The sequence below is a fragment of the Oxyura jamaicensis genome, chromosome 9 (assembly GCF_011077185.1).
Source record: "Oxyura jamaicensis isolate SHBP4307 breed ruddy duck chromosome 9, BPBGC_Ojam_1.0, whole genome shotgun sequence".
NCBI classification, from domain to species: domain Eukaryota; kingdom Metazoa; phylum Chordata; class Aves; order Anseriformes; family Anatidae; genus Oxyura; species Oxyura jamaicensis.
The window spans coordinates 21,120,039-21,139,818 of record NC_048901.1 but is presented as its reverse complement, the minus strand read 5'-3'; the positions used below and the strand labels follow the sequence as shown (position 1 = coordinate 21,139,818).

The 19,780-nt window shown below is 43.4% G+C and overlaps 2 protein-coding genes across 2 annotated transcripts in view; both read left to right on the top strand.

The window, feature by feature from the left end:
- Positions 1–5,706: 5,706 nt before the first annotated feature.
- SEC62 (SEC62 homolog, preprotein translocation factor) overlaps positions 5,707–19,780 on the top strand; it is a 17,757-nt gene continuing 3,683 nt past the window's right edge. The window contains exons 1-5 of the mRNA XM_035335087.1: positions 5,707–5,876; positions 12,794–12,902; positions 13,287–13,392; positions 15,996–16,200; positions 17,758–17,850. Of these exons, the coding sequence (XP_035190978.1) occupies positions 5,841–5,876; positions 12,794–12,902; positions 13,287–13,392; positions 15,996–16,200; positions 17,758–17,850 (549 nt within the window). The 5' untranslated portion in view covers positions 5,707–5,840. The remainder of the gene's footprint in view (positions 5,877–12,793; positions 12,903–13,286; positions 13,393–15,995; positions 16,201–17,757; positions 17,851–19,780) is intronic.
- GPR160 (G protein-coupled receptor 160) overlaps positions 17,305–19,780 on the top strand; it is a 19,434-nt gene continuing 16,958 nt past the window's right edge. Inside the window, exon 1 of the mRNA XM_035335089.1 lies at positions 17,305–17,317. The gene's annotated coding sequence lies outside the window, so the exon portion shown is untranslated. The remainder of the gene's footprint in view (positions 17,318–19,780) is intronic.

The following is a 19,780-nucleotide window of genomic DNA, read 5'->3' as shown; positions in this document are numbered from 1 at the left end:
AGTTGCAGTCATCCAACCCTATCCAGAAGTAATTTTGATAAAAATTACATGAAAGCAGACACAAATCAAAGCCAGTGGTTCAATAAAATGAAGGATCAGTCACCTGAATGTGTGGCATCATAGGTCCAAATTCCTCATTGCCTTTCTGCGCTGATTTTGCATTTAACATGTTAACTAACAGAGACAGAACAGCATTTAACAGAATCCTATAATGGAAGAGCTTTCAGACCAGATGAACAACAATCTAAACTCAGGATTTAAGGTATACCTAAAACTGAAACCCCTTGAGAAAGGTGTTTTTTTTTTTTTTTTTTCCTATCTGGGAAAAACAAAAACCAAAAACACCGACAACCAAGATCTGCAGGTGGAAATGGCTAAACATTGAATGAATTCCTTATTTTATTTTGTTTGCACATGCAGCTTTGGCTTTGCTTGTTGAGCTGTCTTTATTTCAACCCACGAGTTATTTCACTTTTACTTTTCTTACTCTCTCCCCACCTCCCACTTGGGGGGGGAGTGAGCACGTGGCTGTGTGGTGCTGAGCTGCCTACCAGGGCTAAACCACAGCACAGGCTTCTGTATTTAAAGACTTCCTTAACATACATCGATGCAATACAGCTCTAAAACAGCCGGTCAGGCTCACAGTTGCCTCTAACGTTCAAATCAGTTTGTTCCTATGTATGTGCTTCATGAGCAGCCATGCTCTTGGCTCTCCAATGGATTTGTGAAACACTGTCTTCTAAAAAAATGCAAGAAACAGTGTTAGGAAAACATAGTTTTATGGGGAGAACCGTACCCTTTCCCTTCTCTCCTCCCATTAGTACTGCCTGCTATGCTATATGTACTTAAAGGCTAGGAAATCTGAGCATTGGGTGACCTCCACCCAGCCTTCATTCACATTCAACTTGTAATTGTTCCTTTGCAGACTTCTCTTTAAAAAACAAACAAAAAACAGTCATCAAAGTTCACAGCATTGCAAGAGCCTGACACAGTAAACTGTATCAAAATATATTTTTCTTATTAAAATGGCAATTCTGAGCATACGTGGACAGCCATCCGTATTTTTAGAGTGTCATCCTTGGCAGCACCAGCAAAATGAAAGTACAGAATCAAGCTTTGTAATACAACCCAAATACTCAAGCCAAATAAGAAAGGTTTTTGACTGACATGGATGTGCAATGCATTTTACAAACTGTGTGCATAGTAGTCAAAGCCCCATGCAGCTTTCAGATCAGATAGATGTAATCCAAAACTATTGCAAGAACCTTTCCCAAGGCCTCCCTTGTACATGAGCTATTCATTCTACTTCTAATACAATACACAAACCTCAGCATTTATTTTCTGAATCGGTCTCCCCTGTGCTTTAAAACTCCCCCTACTATTTGCCATAAGCAAATTGCATGCGCTCTGACTTCCATCAGGGCAGGTACATTCTTCAACCCTTTAAAAAACACCTGGTCAAAGGAAGAAGCGTGATGCTCTATGAATCAGCCTATTTGACCCGATATTTTCATCTCAGCCCTTCATTATTCACTGGAAAATAACAAGTTAGTTCAATGAGGCTGGGTGTTCATCAGGGTTCTTCTACCTGTGATGCTTGGCTTTGACTAAGCCCTTCACGCTACAGTAATTCTAAAATATTAGGAATACATTTTATGGTAAGCGAAAAACCTGCCTCTCCTACTTCATTTGTTGTAGGCCACAAAATATATATATATATATATATTTATTCAGTTGACTTAGCCTTTATACATTCCTTTCCCTTGCCCTACTGCCAAGTTTACCTAAGTCTGTATTCTTCCAAGCAGACATTAGTTCTGCTACTGTCCGTGTGTTCTTCTTGGACAACAATTTCCCTGTTGTTAATGATACAAAGTCTTTTACCGATGTTATAGAAAAAAGAAACCTATTGCCCATGTTACACAGAGAATGATATTTTCTCCTATAGTACAATGAAGACACGAGTAGATGTTTTGCTTTTACAAAACTTAAAAACACACGTATCTGGCATCTGCATGTGTGAACTACTGAAATAAAAATCAATCAAGCAAAATAGAAAAAGCACTCCTAACCAAAGGGAAAAAAAGAAAGCATCACAAGTCAATCTGGTTTCATCTTTGCTGATTACCTTTCAGTTGCAAGGTTCAAACAGCTCTGCGAGATAAGTGCTGATCAGCCCGTGATTCATGGGCTTCCAGCAGTCTGTAAACAGTCTGCATTGACGGTCTGCAAAGCACTCACCAGCTTCTGGTTGAATCCATTAATTTGAGAAATGTGAACTCGAGAATCACGTTTTTATGTAACAAGGATTTTTAACTCAAATACTTGTAGTCATAACAACAAATTGATGGGTTTATAAAACAATAACATTTAGTTTTTCCTAATGCTAGATCTGTAATTATTACCATTCTCCTCCCCCTCCTGCCACTGCCAAAAAATACAGAGGTACAAGCAAGCCCCCCCTTTTTTTTTTTCAAAAAGCCTGAGCTTGTTCTTCCAAAAAATGGGTTGATGTATTTTCCATGTAACCTTTTTTTGTATCCAGATACATCCCCACTGACTCCACTATAGTCTGCTGGACCAGCAGAATTGACATCAGGAGAGTCATATCCATGCTAGGTTCACCGGTCAGTAAAATAAAAACTTATTCTTGCAATGAACAAAGCTGCTATCTGAAACTGATTACAGAAGGACTAGAATCAGGGGAAATTCATGCTTAGTTCAACTATGTTTTTTGTAAGTTATAAATGTCAAATAATTCTGAGTTATGCAGAAATGAAAAGGAACTTGCAAGAATGGAATTGTTGCAGAAGCTTCTTAGTAAAAGATAATTCTGGAGATTTTTCTAATGAATCTTTGTTGCTCTGCTAAATTAAAAGCTGAGTGGCGAACTAAATATTTATAAGCTTCTGAGATGGAAGTGACTCAGGATATGTCTACACTGGAGTATGCTTCTGAGTAATGACTCGTGTTTGTGGGTGGATGTTAGCTAAACCTGCCATGAAAGTATGTGTTGCTGTACGGTATGAGGCCCATCTTCTTTGTATTTTGAGCACACATTCAATGCTGAAGCTGACTGGATAAAATGAGAAGTCACTCCAGAGCCTGCAGCATGCTATCATGTATAGATGCTCTAGGAAATGGCTCCTCATGCATCGTTTGGGAATTTGTCTATCCTCAGCTCCCTCTATGGATGCTCTTCCCTCCTTCCAGCCTTCCCTCCTACCTGTCTTCCTGCCCATCAACATAATGGTTCAGGTAACTCTGATTCGTGTTTTCCCATCTCTTCCCCCAAAGCCAGAAGGATTAACCATGGGTCCAGAGCTTTATAAAAGCAAATGGCTAGTTCAGCAGAACAGACGCTTGGTTGAACTTCTGGTGTTACTTCAATTTCTGTATAGCAGAAGGCAGCATGACGCAAAAGACAATTTGTGACGTGCTTGGCAGTAATCCAGTTGCCAACACGTGGACTTGCACTTCTGGGGCATATCAACTAGACCACATCATCTCACCAGCGTGACCAACACTGGCCCAATACAACGGGACTACCAATAGCACACATGCCAGTAAATTGCCAGGAACAAGTGAATGTAAGGATAGAAGAAAATATATACCCGAGAGAGGAGAACACTGCCTGCCTCAGTGTCCTCCTGCCTTGGGGACCAATAAAGGACACCTAAAAGCACAGTGTAAAAACAAAGCAAATGTCTCAGAGCGCTTCTTTTATCTACAAGGATCTATTACACATCAGCCAGAGGTGATTTTTTTTGCTGTTTCATGAACACATCTTTTTTTTTTTTTTTTTTTTTTTTTTTAAGCTAAGTTTCCAGCATCCCTGCTGCCATATTAGATAACAATAGTTGATTACACACAGGCTAATGAAATGCTGTGGGTTTTTCTTCAGTTGACAAAGGAAACCACTCCACTTGCATGCAATATCCTTCACAACAGTAATTTAAGTGCTCATGATTCGGAAACCTTACTCTAACAAAAATGGCAGTTGTCACTTCAGAGGCTGTAAATTCACTGCATAATTCTGAAATGCGCCTTTTCCAGCGTGCCCCCCAGTTAACACGGACACTTACCTTAAAGGCAAGCAGTTTGAACCTCCACTTCCATCGCCTGGTTTTCTTGAGATTCTGCCACTTGCCTCTCTCCTCTTCTCCAGCCATACCTGTGAGTACAAATGAGCTTGTCCCATGCAAGATTCAGCCTTGATAGGTTCCGCATTCCACAGGGATGGTAACTTCTCTATCCAGTGCCTCACACTGGAGGATACGTTCCCTCGCCCACTTTCTGTCCTTCAGTCCTTTTCACAGATCTGCTTGAGGTGGTCAGTTTGCTGACAGCGAATCAGGACAGCAACAGGCCACTTTGCATTGTTTTTATTTGTCAAATTATATTTTTTGTGCTTGTGGCCTGATCATTAATGCTTGGGTTCTTCAGTTGCTGAACCATCGTTTCAGCACCAGTGGAAGATTGTTATTATTAGCAAGCTGTAAGTTGCAGATGGCTAAAAGTTCTTCTGCAATTAATCCTCAATTTCAGACGTGCTTTTATGTTACTGTAAAGTAAGCACATTAAATAACTGTTAAAATGATTGCCGTTTTAAAAACACATTTTTGAAGAAATATATTTCACCTAAATCTTTGAGAGATTGCCTTATTGTAACCATAAAAACTTTAATTCCCTGTATTTACGATTTCCTCTCTTGAATGATACTTTCTCTAGTTCACTCTGCAGTCAGCCAGCTTAATTTGTAACTTGTATAGATTTTCTGCCCAGCAACAGCAAGAGGAAAACGTTCAAAAGAGAAAGACGTTGCACCAGAAAAAAAAAGCACTAATTCTGGCATGGTGATTCAGGGGCAAATATGCTACTGGAAGCAATCTCATGTTTTTAATTACCCACTGTTCAATCTAAGAGGCTCCAAAATCACAGGAATGGGAAGGGGCAACGCAGTGCGAGAGGGCTGGACAAGATGATACAGCTCCACACACGCTTTTCCATCCCAAAGTGCCAGGGCGCGGTCTGGAAACACGGTGCCAGGATAAACCATTATACACTTTCCTAGCATCGTGACCTAATAGCAAAAGCATGTGGGGCAACTTCTGACAAAAAATCCATTTTCTTTTATATAGGATGATCTCTACTTGTACTTCTGGGGCTGTATGCGAGGGCCAGAGCACCCGGGGTGCGTTGAAGTGGGTAACACCTCACTAAGACTGGGCACATCGGGTGTCTGCATGGCCTAACTGGCTCTTTGGGTGCACCGACCCTAAATGCACGGGTTGTGGCTGCCGAAGATGTGCAGCGGGGCAATGGGCACAGCCTGAGGGGGCACCTGCGGGCACCAGGAGGGGTATCCAGGGGAGGCTCAGGTTGGAAATGAGGAGACATTTCTCCTCAGAAAGAGCAGCCAGGCGTTGGGACGGGTTGCCCAGCGAGGTGGTGGCATCACCGTCCCTGGGGGTGTTCAAGGGCAGGCTGGACGTGGTGCTTGGGGACCTGGTTCAGCGGGTGATGGCAGTGGTAGGGGGGACGGTTGGTACTTGGAGCTCTTGGAGCAATTTTCCAGCCCTAATGATTCCAGGATTCTGTGTTTCCACGACACAAGCAGCCCCAGCGAGGGAGCCGCAGGGAGGCCGAGGGGGGTGGGGAGGGGTCTGCGAGGCCGAGCGGAGCTCCCCACCGCCGCCTCCTTCGTGAGGGGCCGAGGGGGCGCGGCCTCCCCGGCGCCTCTCGCGAGGCCGCAGCCTCCTTCCCCCCGCTGCCTCCACACCCCCGGCTCCCCGCTCCGCCGCCCGGCCCACGTCACCGCCGGAGCGGACGGGGACAACATGGCGGAGCGGCGGCGGCACAGGAAGCGGACCCAGGTAGCCGAGCCCCGGCGGCCTCACGGCCTCCGCCCCGGCCGGCCGCTGCCCCCTCGCCGCCCGCACGGAGCCCCGGCCTCGGCGGAGGGGCGGCCGAGCCCCGGGCCCGAGGCCTCCCCGCGGCCCCTCACGGCGCTCGCCGGGGGGGGGGGGGGGGGGTCGGGGGGGAGAAGGGAGGCGGTGAAGCCCCAGGCTGGGGCATGAGGGGGGGGTTACCTCGGAATTTTCTAGCAAAGCGCCGCGGTGCCGCCGTGAGGGGCTCGGCAGGGCCGGGGAGAAGCGGCCGGTGGTGGTGTTTGGGGCTGGGAAGGGAGCGTCCGGGTGGGCCGAGGGGAGAGCCCCGGTCCCGGTCCCCATCCCGGTCCCGGTCCCGGTTCCCCGGCTCCCACAGCGGAGCCGAGCCGGGAACTGCCACCCCCGGGCCCCTCAATGCTCCCAGGCCGGGCGGTGATGCGGTGGGGGAAGGAAATTTGTTGCTTTTCAGAGAAACGCAAACAGCCGCGTCAGAAAATGGACCCGAGCGGCTCCGGGTCCGCGTAGAGACGCGGGGGGAGCCGTGGGATGCGGGTGAAGGCGGTGAGGGCTGGGTGTCACCCCGACATGCGGGTCTGTGCTGCCAAAAATTGGGGTTAGGGAGTTCTGTGGAGTTCGTGATGCGGGTTTCGTGCATAGCTACAGCATCAGGCGCTAGAACGCCTGTTCCTGGTATGTATTATTAACCCTAATGCTAAGTAATGTTCAGGTTTTATGGCTGTGCGCTGAGTGGAGATGACACTTGTGAGAGAAACCACACAGCTATTCAACAGATGGATGCTTCTTACTTCGTCCTTCTGCTTCGTTGCCCCTTCTTTCTGCTCCTTTCCCTTCCCGGCCCGCTTTCCCCTCCCCTGAGAAGATGGAGATGTGTCAGTGCTCACCGTGGTTCCTGTTTCCCTTTAATTCAAATTACCATGAAGGGAAAAAATTGAAAGAGTAATTAATCAGAATCTTGTTAAATAAGTTATCAATCACAGGCGGTGGGCATTACAGAATTACTCACGCTCCAGAATTGTCACAGGCTGTCCCTTACCAAGGAAGGATGACAGTAGCCCAATAAAGCATCCATCAAAACCAAATTGAGAGTAATTTAATGTTTTGTATAATACCCTGGGCTCTGGTTTTGCAAGCACTTAAGCACATGTTTATTCCAGCCTGCTAGCAATAGGAGGATTTCCTGGGTTGTTACCGATTGCATCCGTGTCTAGGTGTTAATGCTGAAGGTTTGGGATTCTGGCCTAAATTTGTGATACAGTTGTACAGATAAGTCCCTGCTGCCTCCCAGTAGTCCCAACGATAATGGGACGACAAGACAGGGAACAAAGAACATTGTTGAATGCCCAGAGGGTGTCCTTAATTGGTCAGACTGAATAAAGCAGTATGTATTTTTCTGGTTTGCTTTTTTAAAGCTTTTTCAACTTTCTTGGCATAGTTACAGTATGTTTATCATGTTTCAGGGCAACACTGCAGGTTTCTTTTGAAAGGAAGAGCGGGGTGTTTATTTGTAGGTGTCTGAAGTGCTTTAGAAGTGAGTACTCGCTTTAGGACGGTGTGTACCCCCTAATAAAGAGGCTGTTTACCATGCTGTGAGCGGGTCTGACATCTGAATATCTTTGCTAATTTCTTGTCAAGAGTAAGACTGTAGCAGGAGACAGAACATTTAGCTGTGGAAGAAGCTGATGGAGTAGACTTCAGTCACAAATACTGCATGTACAGAAACAGGATTTGGAATAATTTCATATCTACCATCAAGATGTGAATGGTGGTACTTCGGTCAACAAGCTGAACGTGAGATGAGGCATGCAAAAAGGCGCAATGAAACAGCTCAAAATTCTCTCAAGCCTGCTTTTCCATCGGAAGCGCTACCAGGAAGGATTTATTGTACAGAGTGCATTTTCATAACAAAATACGTTGCCCAATCTGGACTGCTGAGCTTCGACTCTTCCTCTGGCAACAAGGTGAAAGTGACGGAAGTTACAGAAATCCCAACTTCAGAAGTCTGAGTAAAGGCATTTTGTAGGTTGTCGGTGTCATTCCTGACGGTAATTTAACTGTAATTAACATGGAGGCACGCAGGAGTGCAAAGAGCCTGTTCTGTGGGAAGCAGACTGCTAGAGCCAGTGGGCTCCCACGTGATTCAAACTTCTGAAATCAGGGACGCTTGATGTATATAAAGGACTTAGTAAAAGAAAACAACATATGTTGTCTGAAGGCTAGTTTAATATTTCTTCTTGAGACAGATACCTCTCAAAGATGGGGGATGTCTTTGGATGCCTATTGCTCCAGCAACCCGATGAAAGCTATTTCATCGCTTGGGAGAAGCAATCTGTCCTGAAACACTCGCTTAAACACCAAATCTTGAGCTGGTCGCTCTGACGAGCGTTCAGTTGGGTAACACGTGGCACTTTGGCAGGTCTGCATCTGGACTATTAAGTCGGCATTAAGTTCTAATTACTTTGGCCAGATTCCATTGTGCGTGGTTTTATTCTGCACATGTGAAGTTTTGTTTGTATTTGCGTTGCGACTAATAGCAGTCGCATAGCATCCTAGTGCTGTGCCCTCTGCTCTCGAGATGCTCATGTGTATAAATACCGCTTTTATAAAGAGAGAAAACCGTTCTGAGGCAGTGATTTGGCAAACGCCTCAACTGCAAACTGAGCTTTGGGGGTAACAGTAAACATACTGCCATTGTTGGCTTTTGTTTTTTCCCTTCTTGAATCACTGGATGCAAGCTTTGAGATTCTCCTGATGAAGGACATAGACTAATCAATATTAACCATTCCCAACCTGTTTCTTTCATGCCTTGATTTGGGCTCTGCTGGAAGGAAAACGTGCAACAGCTGCGTCGCTGCTTCCCGTGGTACAGCTTTTTGTGAATGGCGACGGGAAGGGTCTTCTGCAATCACAATAGTTTACCAGGACCGCAAATTTTAATGCAGCTGGCCTATAATCTTCTGGTAAATTCTAGTAAAGCCAAGTAGGATGATAACCAGGGAGAACAGCTAACTAGCTTTTCTAAAAGGGAGTGGGATCAAGTGGTACAGGAAGAAGAAACAAAAATTGAGGGGGGGAAACAAACAGAAAAATAGGGATTTAAAATAGTAGCTCCTCTTGTCAATAAAAAAAAGAATCTCTCTAGTATGAAAACCTGAATTAGGTTTTTGGCGATAGGAAGGGAGAAAGTCAAAAGAACTGGCCTCAGGTTAGAAGAAGACTGCAGCTGGCAAGTTTTATCTTCCAAATACCGTGAGCTGCTCCTTGGGCATGGGTTTTAGAACCCAATTTGTGTTCTGTTGTAAATCTATAAACTCACAGCTTTTTCTCCAGAAAATGAGTGATAGCTGAAAAGAACAAAGAAACAAACAAATACCTCTACTTACGTAGGATATGTACAGGACAAGAGCACGTTAACCTTTTCTTGTAAAGAAAAGTTAGCGTCCTGTGGCCAGCAGACAGCCGCAGCAATCCAGCAGAACTGGTTCCTCTGCCCCCTCTGCCACGGGGCCTTTTGAGAGACCCGGGGCAATCCATGACGTGGTCATCCATGCAAGAGCCAGGCACCCTTACCCTTGGTAGGTACTGAAGAAAATTCAGATGGAGATTCTTAGATGGTTAAAATGCTGGTTGTCCCGTAAGTGGAGATCAGCCAAACGTCACTGTAACAAAATTCAGGCATTTAGAAAATCCTGGCAAACAGGGTTTGGTGTCAACACTTCTTCAAGATGTAAGTGTCAGTGCTTTCTAGCCTGTGTGCATTTCATATGTGGCCGTGTGCTGAGTGTAGACTTCATAAGCAGGTGGCAGTGGTCACAGGAGCTGACGGACTGCCATGAAGTACGTGTTGTCTAACCCCTGCTCCAGCAATAAGTGGCGGCCCATAGCGGGTGATAATAGAGCTGAACCTCATGCCAGCCTGTGTGCCTTTCGTGCCATACTGGGAGAGGAATGGGACTTTGGGATAACAGATCCTCTGACGGCATAGAGGAAGCGCTGGAGCCAGCTCTGTGCCACTGGCAGACCCCTCTGGAGAAAGCTCGTTCGGCAAAAATGAGAAAACGGCATCCTGAGAGTCTGCAAGGCCAGGAGAAGATAGCCTGGTGAGTCAGCCCAACTCCGACGTGCTCAGACCATCCTGGGATGAGATAACTCAGACACAGCTGTGTGTGCAGGCAGGGTATGAGGAGGAGAGCACGGGATGATGTAGACTCCTGGATGTAAACTCTCAGCTTGGAGGATCAGCTGCACCTGATTAATCTACTCGTATTTCTTGCTTTCCTTATCTGAAACTTGTATAAACCGTTCGGCTTCAGAAGCCTTCTGTGAGGGATGATGTTCTGAAAGCCTAAGGGTGCAGGTTTTCTGTCTTTCCTATAAAAGCGAACTTTAAATATCCGAGAGTTTTCACACACTTTTTAAGGCTGCGTTGCCTGCTTCAAAGCTTCGTAATTTATTTGGAACTACCCCCTGATTCATTTGTAAAACCCTTTTCTAAATGTACAGGAGGCCTAGAAAGCCCGCTGTTCGGCTGTTCCTTACAGCTGAACATAGAGATCTGCTGAACTGCATCTTTAAATCTTGCACTCGAGGTACTGACATTTTCAGTGCTTCTGTTGGCTTCACTTTATGATGGAATTCAGTATTCTGGCTTTAATGCTGTAACAGAAGTCCGGCTCTGCAGGTAAAGGGCTGAAAATAGGATGAAAACTGGGGATTAATTTGGAGGGAAAACTTTCTGAGAACGAGCTTGGTTAAACTATGGCAATTTCTCTCACAGGAAAGCTGCTTTGCTTGGGTTATTCTGCAGCTATCCCACAGAAAAGGACAAAGCAATAGATAGTAAGGAGCAATCAAAAAACCTCTGGTGCCAGCCGCTGCCTGTATAGCACATCACATGGCCTAGCAGAATCATAAATATTGAAGGCAGGGAAAAATAGGAAATCCTGGCAGAGGAATGAAGTGAGTATCTTTAACTTCTCTGCCTGTTTCACGGACCGTGCTATAAAGAAGGATGTTTGCCTTGTGAATCGTCACGAGTATGAAGTGCTGGTGGGATATATTAGAAAAGCATTATTCTGAAATGCAATTGCTGCGTTTAATCGTTAGTACCCATGGCACCTCGGGGTGGGTGCTGTACCGTAATCATACGGTACGTTCATCCGTTTCCTTTCAGTGCATCGTGGTGTAGTTTGTTGCTATTAAACCAAATCGCTTTTGGTACCAAAATTGGTAAGATAATCAGGGATTTACAGTTCCTGGTACAACTGCACCATGTAAGGGGACATGAGACCACGGTACATAAATTATGTGTGCAATGCCAGTTAGTGGGTGCTTACCTGGTGTTACCCACAGCCTGATAGAACTGGAGAAAAATGGAAGGTTGAACATGGAGAAAGAGATTTTCGTCTATATGAGGCCTGTTAGGATCATCTGGCATGTGTTTGTAAACATAACTGGCGAGTGTGAGAGCATATTTGTGCACACACATAAAGAATTCAGGCTTAAAAAATCTCAGCAGGCTCAGAACTAACAGAGTGCTTTTGGCAACGTGGGTATCTTGCGCCTGATTGATTTTCTTTAACAAGGTAGGAAAAGCAAAAATCTCCTTTAAAAGGATAATTCATTAACCTGTTGGTTTTGAAGCTAGCAGTGCAGGCTGTTGAATGTTAACAGCTCGCACTGTCCGAAGTTTTTATTCAGGGGTAACAACGACTGCTTCACCTTGCGTTTCTACTTCTTGCAATATTATTGTTGTGTAGCTTAAAAGCAGGAATGGGCCTTCAAAAATGCCACGTCTGTAAACAGAATCTTTGCATTCTGTATATCCCTATAAATCCACAGTCTTCGTGGCTTCTGTGCTGCATTTCTGTGGGCAGCACAGGGACGGGTACGGAAAAGGTGCTGCCACTCCGGAAAGGTGCTGGGGTTACCGTGCGACTGATCCCCCAGGTCACGGTGGGGAGGGGACCTGGAGACCTGAGCCCTGCTCATTGAAAGAGCTCTTACAGAAAGGATTTGGAGGAGGTTTGCGTGAATCGGTGTAATATCCCAAACGTTTGTTTCATGTTTTTCTGAAGCAGGAACATTCAAAAGGTCTTCCTTCTCCCCTACAACTGCTAGGCAGTAATTCAACATAACTGAAAACGCTTACCTTCCCCCTTCTGTCTTACAAGTCCTTTGAATTGCGTTACCAGTCTGCAAGTTGGTAAACGTACGGCATGTGTTGATGTGTGTAGACTAAGGGCGCCCTTTTCCTAAAATGCACGTTCTGGAGCTTGTGTACCTCATCGTGCGGTGCTTTGTACTGGTGTTCCTAGTCCTGGGACTGGGAGAACCCCCTCCATGATACTCTGGAGTCTAAGTCACGTTGTGGTCATGCAGCGGTACTGAAATCTTCTACACAAATCTCTCAACTTCTTTTCAACGTGGTTTTCAGCCCACATGAAATTCAAGCTGCTCCATATTCTGTCAATATGGCTGTGTTGCTGTCATTTTTACATGCTAATTTGTCTCTCTGTGTTGTTTTTCTTTGCTCTCAGCTTCACAGCTGGTTTCATCCAGCCTTGTAAGCCGCTTTCCATGTGCCAAGCCTCCAGTACTGTCCTCTTACTTCCTCCTTTACCTTGCCCTCTTTACAGAGCTGCTGTATGAGTTTGTCGTCACTGCTTTTGGATCATCTGACACCAGGTTCTGGGATTATTTTTTTGCATGTTGTAGAAAGAAAGTTCTTGAGAATAATGACCTACGTTCATGTCTTTTACATTTTGTTATTTGTAAATTGCCACAAAATAACGAGGACTCTGCGATCACTGATATTTGAGCCCAAATGAATGTTTTTCCCATGTGTTTAAGACTCTATTAATTTTGCACTTTCTCTATTGTAGGAGGTCGGTGAGCCGTTCAAAGAGGAGAAGGCTGTTGCTAAATACTTACGGTTCAACTGTCCAACAAAATCCACCAACATGATGGGCCACCGAGTTGACTATTTTATCGGTAGGGTTGCTTTTAACCACAGAAGGAAACTTTCTAACACTGTACTAGGGGTGGAGGGAGGAGGATTTTGTTTTTATTTTTTGTTTTATCTAATAAGTATTGATCTTTCAGTACAGTTTTGAAAACTTATCCAGATATTAGACAGCTGTAAAATTAATCTTATCTGAAGTAAACATAATAAACTTCTCGCTCTGTGACTTAAAGGTGTGTAGTTGTCAAGTACTTCAGAATAGCAGCTACTCATTTACCTTAAAAATTGAGAAGATGTGAAATGTCACTGGAACGGCCTGGCTGACTGCTGTAGTTCAAGGAATGTAGACTCCACGATGAAATAAATGTCATCTTTCTAACACATTGGTTTTTTTCCCCCACTTTTTCCTTTAGCCTCAAAAGCTGTGGATTGCCTCCTGGATTCTAAGTGGGCAAAGGCAAAGAAGGGAGAAGAAGCGTTATTTACAACTCGAGAGTCTGTAGTTGAATACTGCAACAGGTATGACCTAAATCATCACTTTTATTAACAAGTATAGTTGTCAAGATGTCTTCGTTACTTAGAAACCATTTTGCTTAGGCTTCTTTGATAAAAAGATGCGTTCTAAGACATTTGAATTAGTATGGAAAAATGAATACTATTTTTATTACTACGTTTGAGAATGTCAGATGGGAAATATGAGCAATCTAGTTCCATCACCTTTGTTTTCCAAGCTCTCTCATGTTTTTGTTATGCTGTTTGGGGCAGCAAATTTTCCTAAATTTTATAGTTATTATGTCAGCAGGATGAAAGCTCTGAAATGTCTCCTTCCTGTGGACCTGGACTGCCATTATGGCAAAAGCTGAACTTTGAGGTTCAGTTTATGCCTCTGACGCGGCGTGTCTCTGTTGCTTAGCACAGTCAAAGTGCTTTGTTTAGATGAATGGCATATTCTGACCCTTCTATCCTTTTTTGGGGCTGAATCTTACACTTGGAGAGCTCTGCAAAAGCCACTTACGAGTAACAACTATATTTAGGGGGTTTTGTTGTTTTGTTTTGTTTTTTCTTTTTGGGCCTCTTTCATATAACCATCCAGAAGGTAGGATTCTGCCCCCAGTTCTAGGGCTGAGACAGGGCTGATACTGTTTGAACTTTGTGCTTAGTCAAGAAAATTTAGGAAAAAGAAACATTATTTTAATGCAAGCAGAAAAATGTCTTCCTTTCCAGAATCTTTGGACTGAGGTAAGCATCTGTATGTTTGCTCCTCAGTTACTAAACCATCAGATGAGACAGCAGTTGGTTGAGTCCTTCAGCTCCAGCAGTAGTGAATGCCGATGTAGCACGCAAAGAAAATCAGTGTGACCTGCTGTTCTCTGACTTTTATCACCAGCATCACTTCTTGCACTGATGATGCATTCGGCACCGTACCATGTCTGCCATTTGGTTTCTTGTGCAGGCTCCTGTATCACTCAATGCTAAGGCCACTTTTGGCCACCAGAACTGTTGTCAGGGTTTTAAGCGTTGCCACTGTCTGTTTCCTTTGCCACTTGGAAGAGATGGAGGGATGTCTTAATACAATGGGGAAAGTATTCTCTTCAGCAGAAGAGGCTCTCATGCGTATTAAAAACAAGTACCTTAATTCTCTTAGTGTGGCTATTGTGATTTTTTTTTTTTTACCTGTCCTATCCACCAGGAAACAAATACCAGAGTCTGTGTCATTATCCTGGGTCAGTTGCATTGAATAGCTCCGTGTTTAACAAGTTACTGTCTGCATTCATAGCGCCCCTCCAGTGCGTAAGGGCTCCTGGTGCACTCACATAGCAATCTAAAGAAACCACAGCTCCCAAGCAAGTTGTTTTCTGTTGCTCAAAAGAGAAACTATGTGAACGGTTGTCTGAGGGAAGTTTTTTTTTGCTTTTTTTTTTTTTTTTTTTTTTTTTAATTTTTATTTTAATTAATCTGTGTCCTGCTTTCGGTTGGTCTAAAGTTAATTTTCTTCCTAGTAGCTGGTATGGTGCTGTGTTTTGGATCGAGGATGAGAATAATGCTGATAACACGCCAGTGTTTTTAGTTGTTGCAGAACAGTGCTCACACAGAGCCAAGGACTTTGCTGCACCTCGGGCTGCCCTGCAGCCAGCAGGCTGGGGGTGCACCAGGAGCTGGAGGGGACAGAACCAGGACAGTGGGCCCCAACTGACCAAAGGGATGTCCCATGCCACGGGGCATCCTGCCCAGCAATAACGCTGCTGGGTGAGCAAACAGCTGTGTTAGCTGCCTGCTGGGTTAAGCCACAACAACCTGAAGCAGCTGTCTTTGATAATCAGCGTGCATGTACGTTAAGTGGTAGAAGGACTTCTCTCTCTTCAGTGAGTTCCTAATCTAACAGGCAGTGCAGCATAAGGATTTGATCTGCAGCAAGAGATGAAAGAAACCAAGTACAAATCAAATCGATTCGATGCACAGGGCCAGCTTTTTGCTGTGAATTGGCCCTTGCAATCATAACCCACTGCCTCCCCTCAGTCTGAAGAGCAGGATTCTGTATGGCTCTTCCTATTCTGAGTTTGGGTATGGGCCTTTCAAGGACATTACTTGTTGGTGACAACTTCAGGACTGCCAAATACTACGTCCTATGGCCCAGCCAGCCGTATGTGTACTTGCTGTAAGGCATGTTTGCAGCTAACATGAATGGAATGCTTGCACGTGTGCCACAGTTCCAGCAGTAATTTTATTCAGGGTGCACCTCTTACGAAGTAAGTTAATAAGCTGTTTGTCCATTTCCTTATTTCTGTGATGTGATACATTGACGTGAACTTGCAAATACATATCAGGTAGTTGTATTAATGGGAAAGATTATTAAATGGACTTGATGGCTTTCTCTATCCTACATCTTGTGTATTCATTGTATTTATGCCAAACACTGGCACGGGAAAGTATGTTTTTTACTCAGTTCTGAACAGATGAACAAAAAGGAGCAAGAGGTGAGATGGGATCATTTGTGATGGTGTCAATCAGTTATGCCATTCATGATTATATTAGGTAGTCTGGACTGTTATGTAATGATGTAAGTGTGTGTAAACATGATTATTCCAGCTGCACTTAAATGTATCACCTCTTTTCCTTTTAAGACTCCTGAAGAAACAGTTCTTTCATCGAGCATTAAAAGTGATGAAAATGAAACCTGACAAGGATACAAAGAAAGAAAAGGAGAAAGGAAAGGCTGAGAGCGGGAAAGAAGAGGAAAAGAAGAGCAAGAAGGAAAGTGGCAAAGATGAAAAAAACAAGAAGGAGAAAGAAAAGAAAAAGGATGGTGAGAAAGAGGAGTGTAAGAAGGTAAGTGCGATCTGCAAGAGGAGAGACAAACCTGTTAACAGAGAATACATGAACTGGTATTGTTAAGAGCATGTTGGCTTAAAAACACGTTTTTTCTAAAGTGTTTCCTCCTGTTTTGGTCTTTAAAACACACCTCTTTGCATTTTGGAGTTCTGATTCTGATTTAGGTCAAAAAGGAGACTTCAGTTAGATCTCCTCACCTTGTAGTGCGGACTGAGTTAACCAAAGCCTCCTTCTGTTCCGCTGCAGCGGGCGGTGATGCTTTGTGCAGCTGCACCGTAGCATAGACAGAGATGTATGCGTGTGACCTAACATCTCAAAGCACTGCAGCTGTGTATGTAAAATGAAGCAGCAGTTCTGCCACGTTTGGTGATAAAAATGTCTGGAATGTGATACTCAGTGCCTGTAAGTAGTTCTGTAATAGTGGGCCAGTTTTGTGTTGGAGCTCTGTTATTAATCTGCTTAATGCCTAGTTTTCACAGACGTCTGATCTACTTTCTTTACAGTTCTTACCATTATTACTACACAAGTTTTACATGTGTTTTCTTCACGTTTTCATTCCTGATTTATTCTAGTAGCTGAGCAGAATTCTTAAATTAAAGCATTAGGAATCTGCTGGAGAGACTTGAAGAGATGTATTTTGTCTTCTGTATACAGTGATACGAATCCAGTGAGAGTTAGTAGGATAGTGCTCAGAAGTTACTGCAGTTTGGACACTCCTGAGTGAGGTAATGGCACACAATCAAAGGTGTAGTTTACATGTACAAAGGTTTAGATCTTAAAGCTACATGGCTAATAAAGGAATGAGAAACAAAACAGTCTTGCTGGCGGTCAAAACAGAGAAGGCAGTGTAAGGTTACCTAACTCTTGAGATACCTTACAGAGCTGATTTTGAAAGTTATAAAGTCCTCCAACTCACTGTCTCTGAGGTGTTATTATTAAACGCAATGTAAATTTTTAAACTAATCATTAATTATTGAACTGGTATTTTAGTGGATGACACTAACTTAACACAGGGAAAAATTGTAAATTCAGTTTCTAGCAAAGAAGTAAGCAAAGAGAAGGAAACAGGAGGCGGGGAAGAGGAAAGCACAAAATCCCAAAAGGACTGAGGAAGGTAGAGAATGAAAAGGCAGAAATTGATTCTGGAAAGATGCCCGTGTGGTAAATACGGCACCCAGGTACCCAATAATTCTATGAGAGCTAGTGATTGTAAAGTGTCGTACTCTGCTCTTGATCTTTGTGCAGACTTTGTGGTAATGTCAGTGGAACTTTGCTGTGCATTTGAACACATTATGTAATCCCAAAGTTACAGCCTCATCCTTAGGTACTGTGTATACATAAAATTTCTCTTTCCTTACAATTTTTCCTTTATTTTTAGATACTCAGTTGTTAAGGAATGAGAACTGTAAGAAATATATTATATAGTATCTTCACTTACGATAATGCTCCATTTTTTTTTAAAGTTCGTAAAAAGTTGTCAGACTAAATATATACAAATACTAGAAATTAAAACCCTGTACATGTTTTTTATGTATAATTTGTGTTTCTCTCCAGGATGAAACCCCAGGAACACCCAAAAAAAAGGAAACTAAGAGGAAATTTAAACTTGAGCCACATGAAGACCAAGTTTTCTTGGATGGAAATGAGGTAGAATTTATGGGTACTTTCTAAATTTAGTGTCAGTGTATTGTCAGTTAATAGCTTAATTTACTACATTTCTGCAGACGTTCTTGTCATTATTTTTTCCTTCCACCAGACAATGTGATGGCTTATCTTGAAACACTGGGTCTTAGATATCTGCATTGAGATGAGTGGCAGATAAATGTAGAACAGGAACTTAAAAAAAAAAAATCTAAAAGAAAACTTAATACCCTGTGCCTTACATGTCATTGGCCATGAGGTGAAGTTTTTGTCCTCGCAGTGTAATCAGGTGCTGGAGCAGGCTGTGCAGGAGGTTCTGCAGCCTCCGTGCTCAGAGGCTTTCAACATTGGATCGGGTAAAGCCCTGAGTGACCTGGCCAGGCCTCATGTCTGACCCTGCTTTGAACAGGGGAATGGACCTTGTGATGCTCCTGCTCTTTGAGTTTTCCAACCCAAAACACCCTATGGTCATTGTCATTCTGAGATATTTCTAAACAAATGTCAAGTCCTTTAGAACATAAAGGGCAATCCCAGGAGTGGAAGTCAAAAGTATCTGGCATCCAGAGGCTGTCCAACTTAGTGATCTGAGCAGCTGGGTGATACTTGGGCATTCCTGAATTCTTAGCCTGGCTTTACCACTGAAATTGTGTGTGGTCTTAAATACCTTCTGCACCTTTCTTTTCTGAAGTCAAATCATTTAGTTCTTCAACAGTTCCGTTACCGTAAAGAGACATATTTCTGCTTTTAAGATTTGGGATACATTAGTAACTCTTTTTACTTCAGCAAACATAAACTGTACTCAACATGCTTTGTGTCACTGTATGGGAATGTCCCCTGGGATTCTAGTAGCCCTTTGGTTACAAAACATATGGCAGTGAACTCTAAATAAATTACTTGTGTGGAAAACGTATTTCCTTTATATATCTCTTTTTTGATCTTCTGGCAGTTCTTTTACAAGCTGTGTTGATCTGTTTCGTCCCACCTTGTGTACAATCACACATACCTCTGATCCTCCCCATTGTCTTTTACGTGGAGTACCCAGAACAGCATGCAGCATTCAAAGTGAGCCTGCAGTGCGGTATTAGCAGTATAATAGTCTTTGCTGGTGTCCTAACATTTTTTTTTAGTGATGAGCTCCCATTTTTCAAGAGCTGCATCTCCCATAATCTTCCCTGAGTAGCAGCCAATTTAGAGCCATTCCTTGGGTATTTACGTTAGAGCTGTTTTTCTTTTTAATTATTTTGCACTTATTATAGTGTGTAATACTCCGTACTTATATTGCCCAGTCAAGATCTTCAATTTGGGCTTGCAGAGCAGTTGAGTGGCAGCAGAGCAATGCCTGCATACGGTCATTTTTTATACCCTGTGAGGGTATAAACTACTTGGTGCATCACATTGAAAAAACTCTACTACTGCCTCATCTAAGGTGTCTTCTTGCTAGTTTTTATCAACTCTTCTGCTATGAGGGCTCCTGGTTGCTAGTACTCAGCTGCTTCTTTGAATCTTAACTATTGTCAACTGTAAAGCCTGTTTAGTTTGGTGAGAAAGGAAAAAAAAATTAAGAAAGCTGCACTTCACCGGGAAGGTTTTTTCGTAAAACTGAACAAATCTGATTCATCCATAGCTCTCATGCAAACATCTGGTACTCAAGTGTTGCAGTGGTAGGCATTTTACAAGTTTTTCTTGGCTTCATGCTGAGCAATTTTAATGCATAAAGGAAGAACAAAAGACAACAAAAACCACCTCGATTCGGTGACATTTCTGAATCTTCCATTTCCCCATCAGTTTTACGGTTTGAATGTTTTCCCTGGGATTTTATGTCACCTGTAAATTAATCTGGGTAAAAACTTACTTCATGATGCAACTCTTTGACAGATCTAGTTTGAGATTTTCAGTGTTTTTCTTAAACAATGGGGAAGTTCCTTCCCTCCCAGCT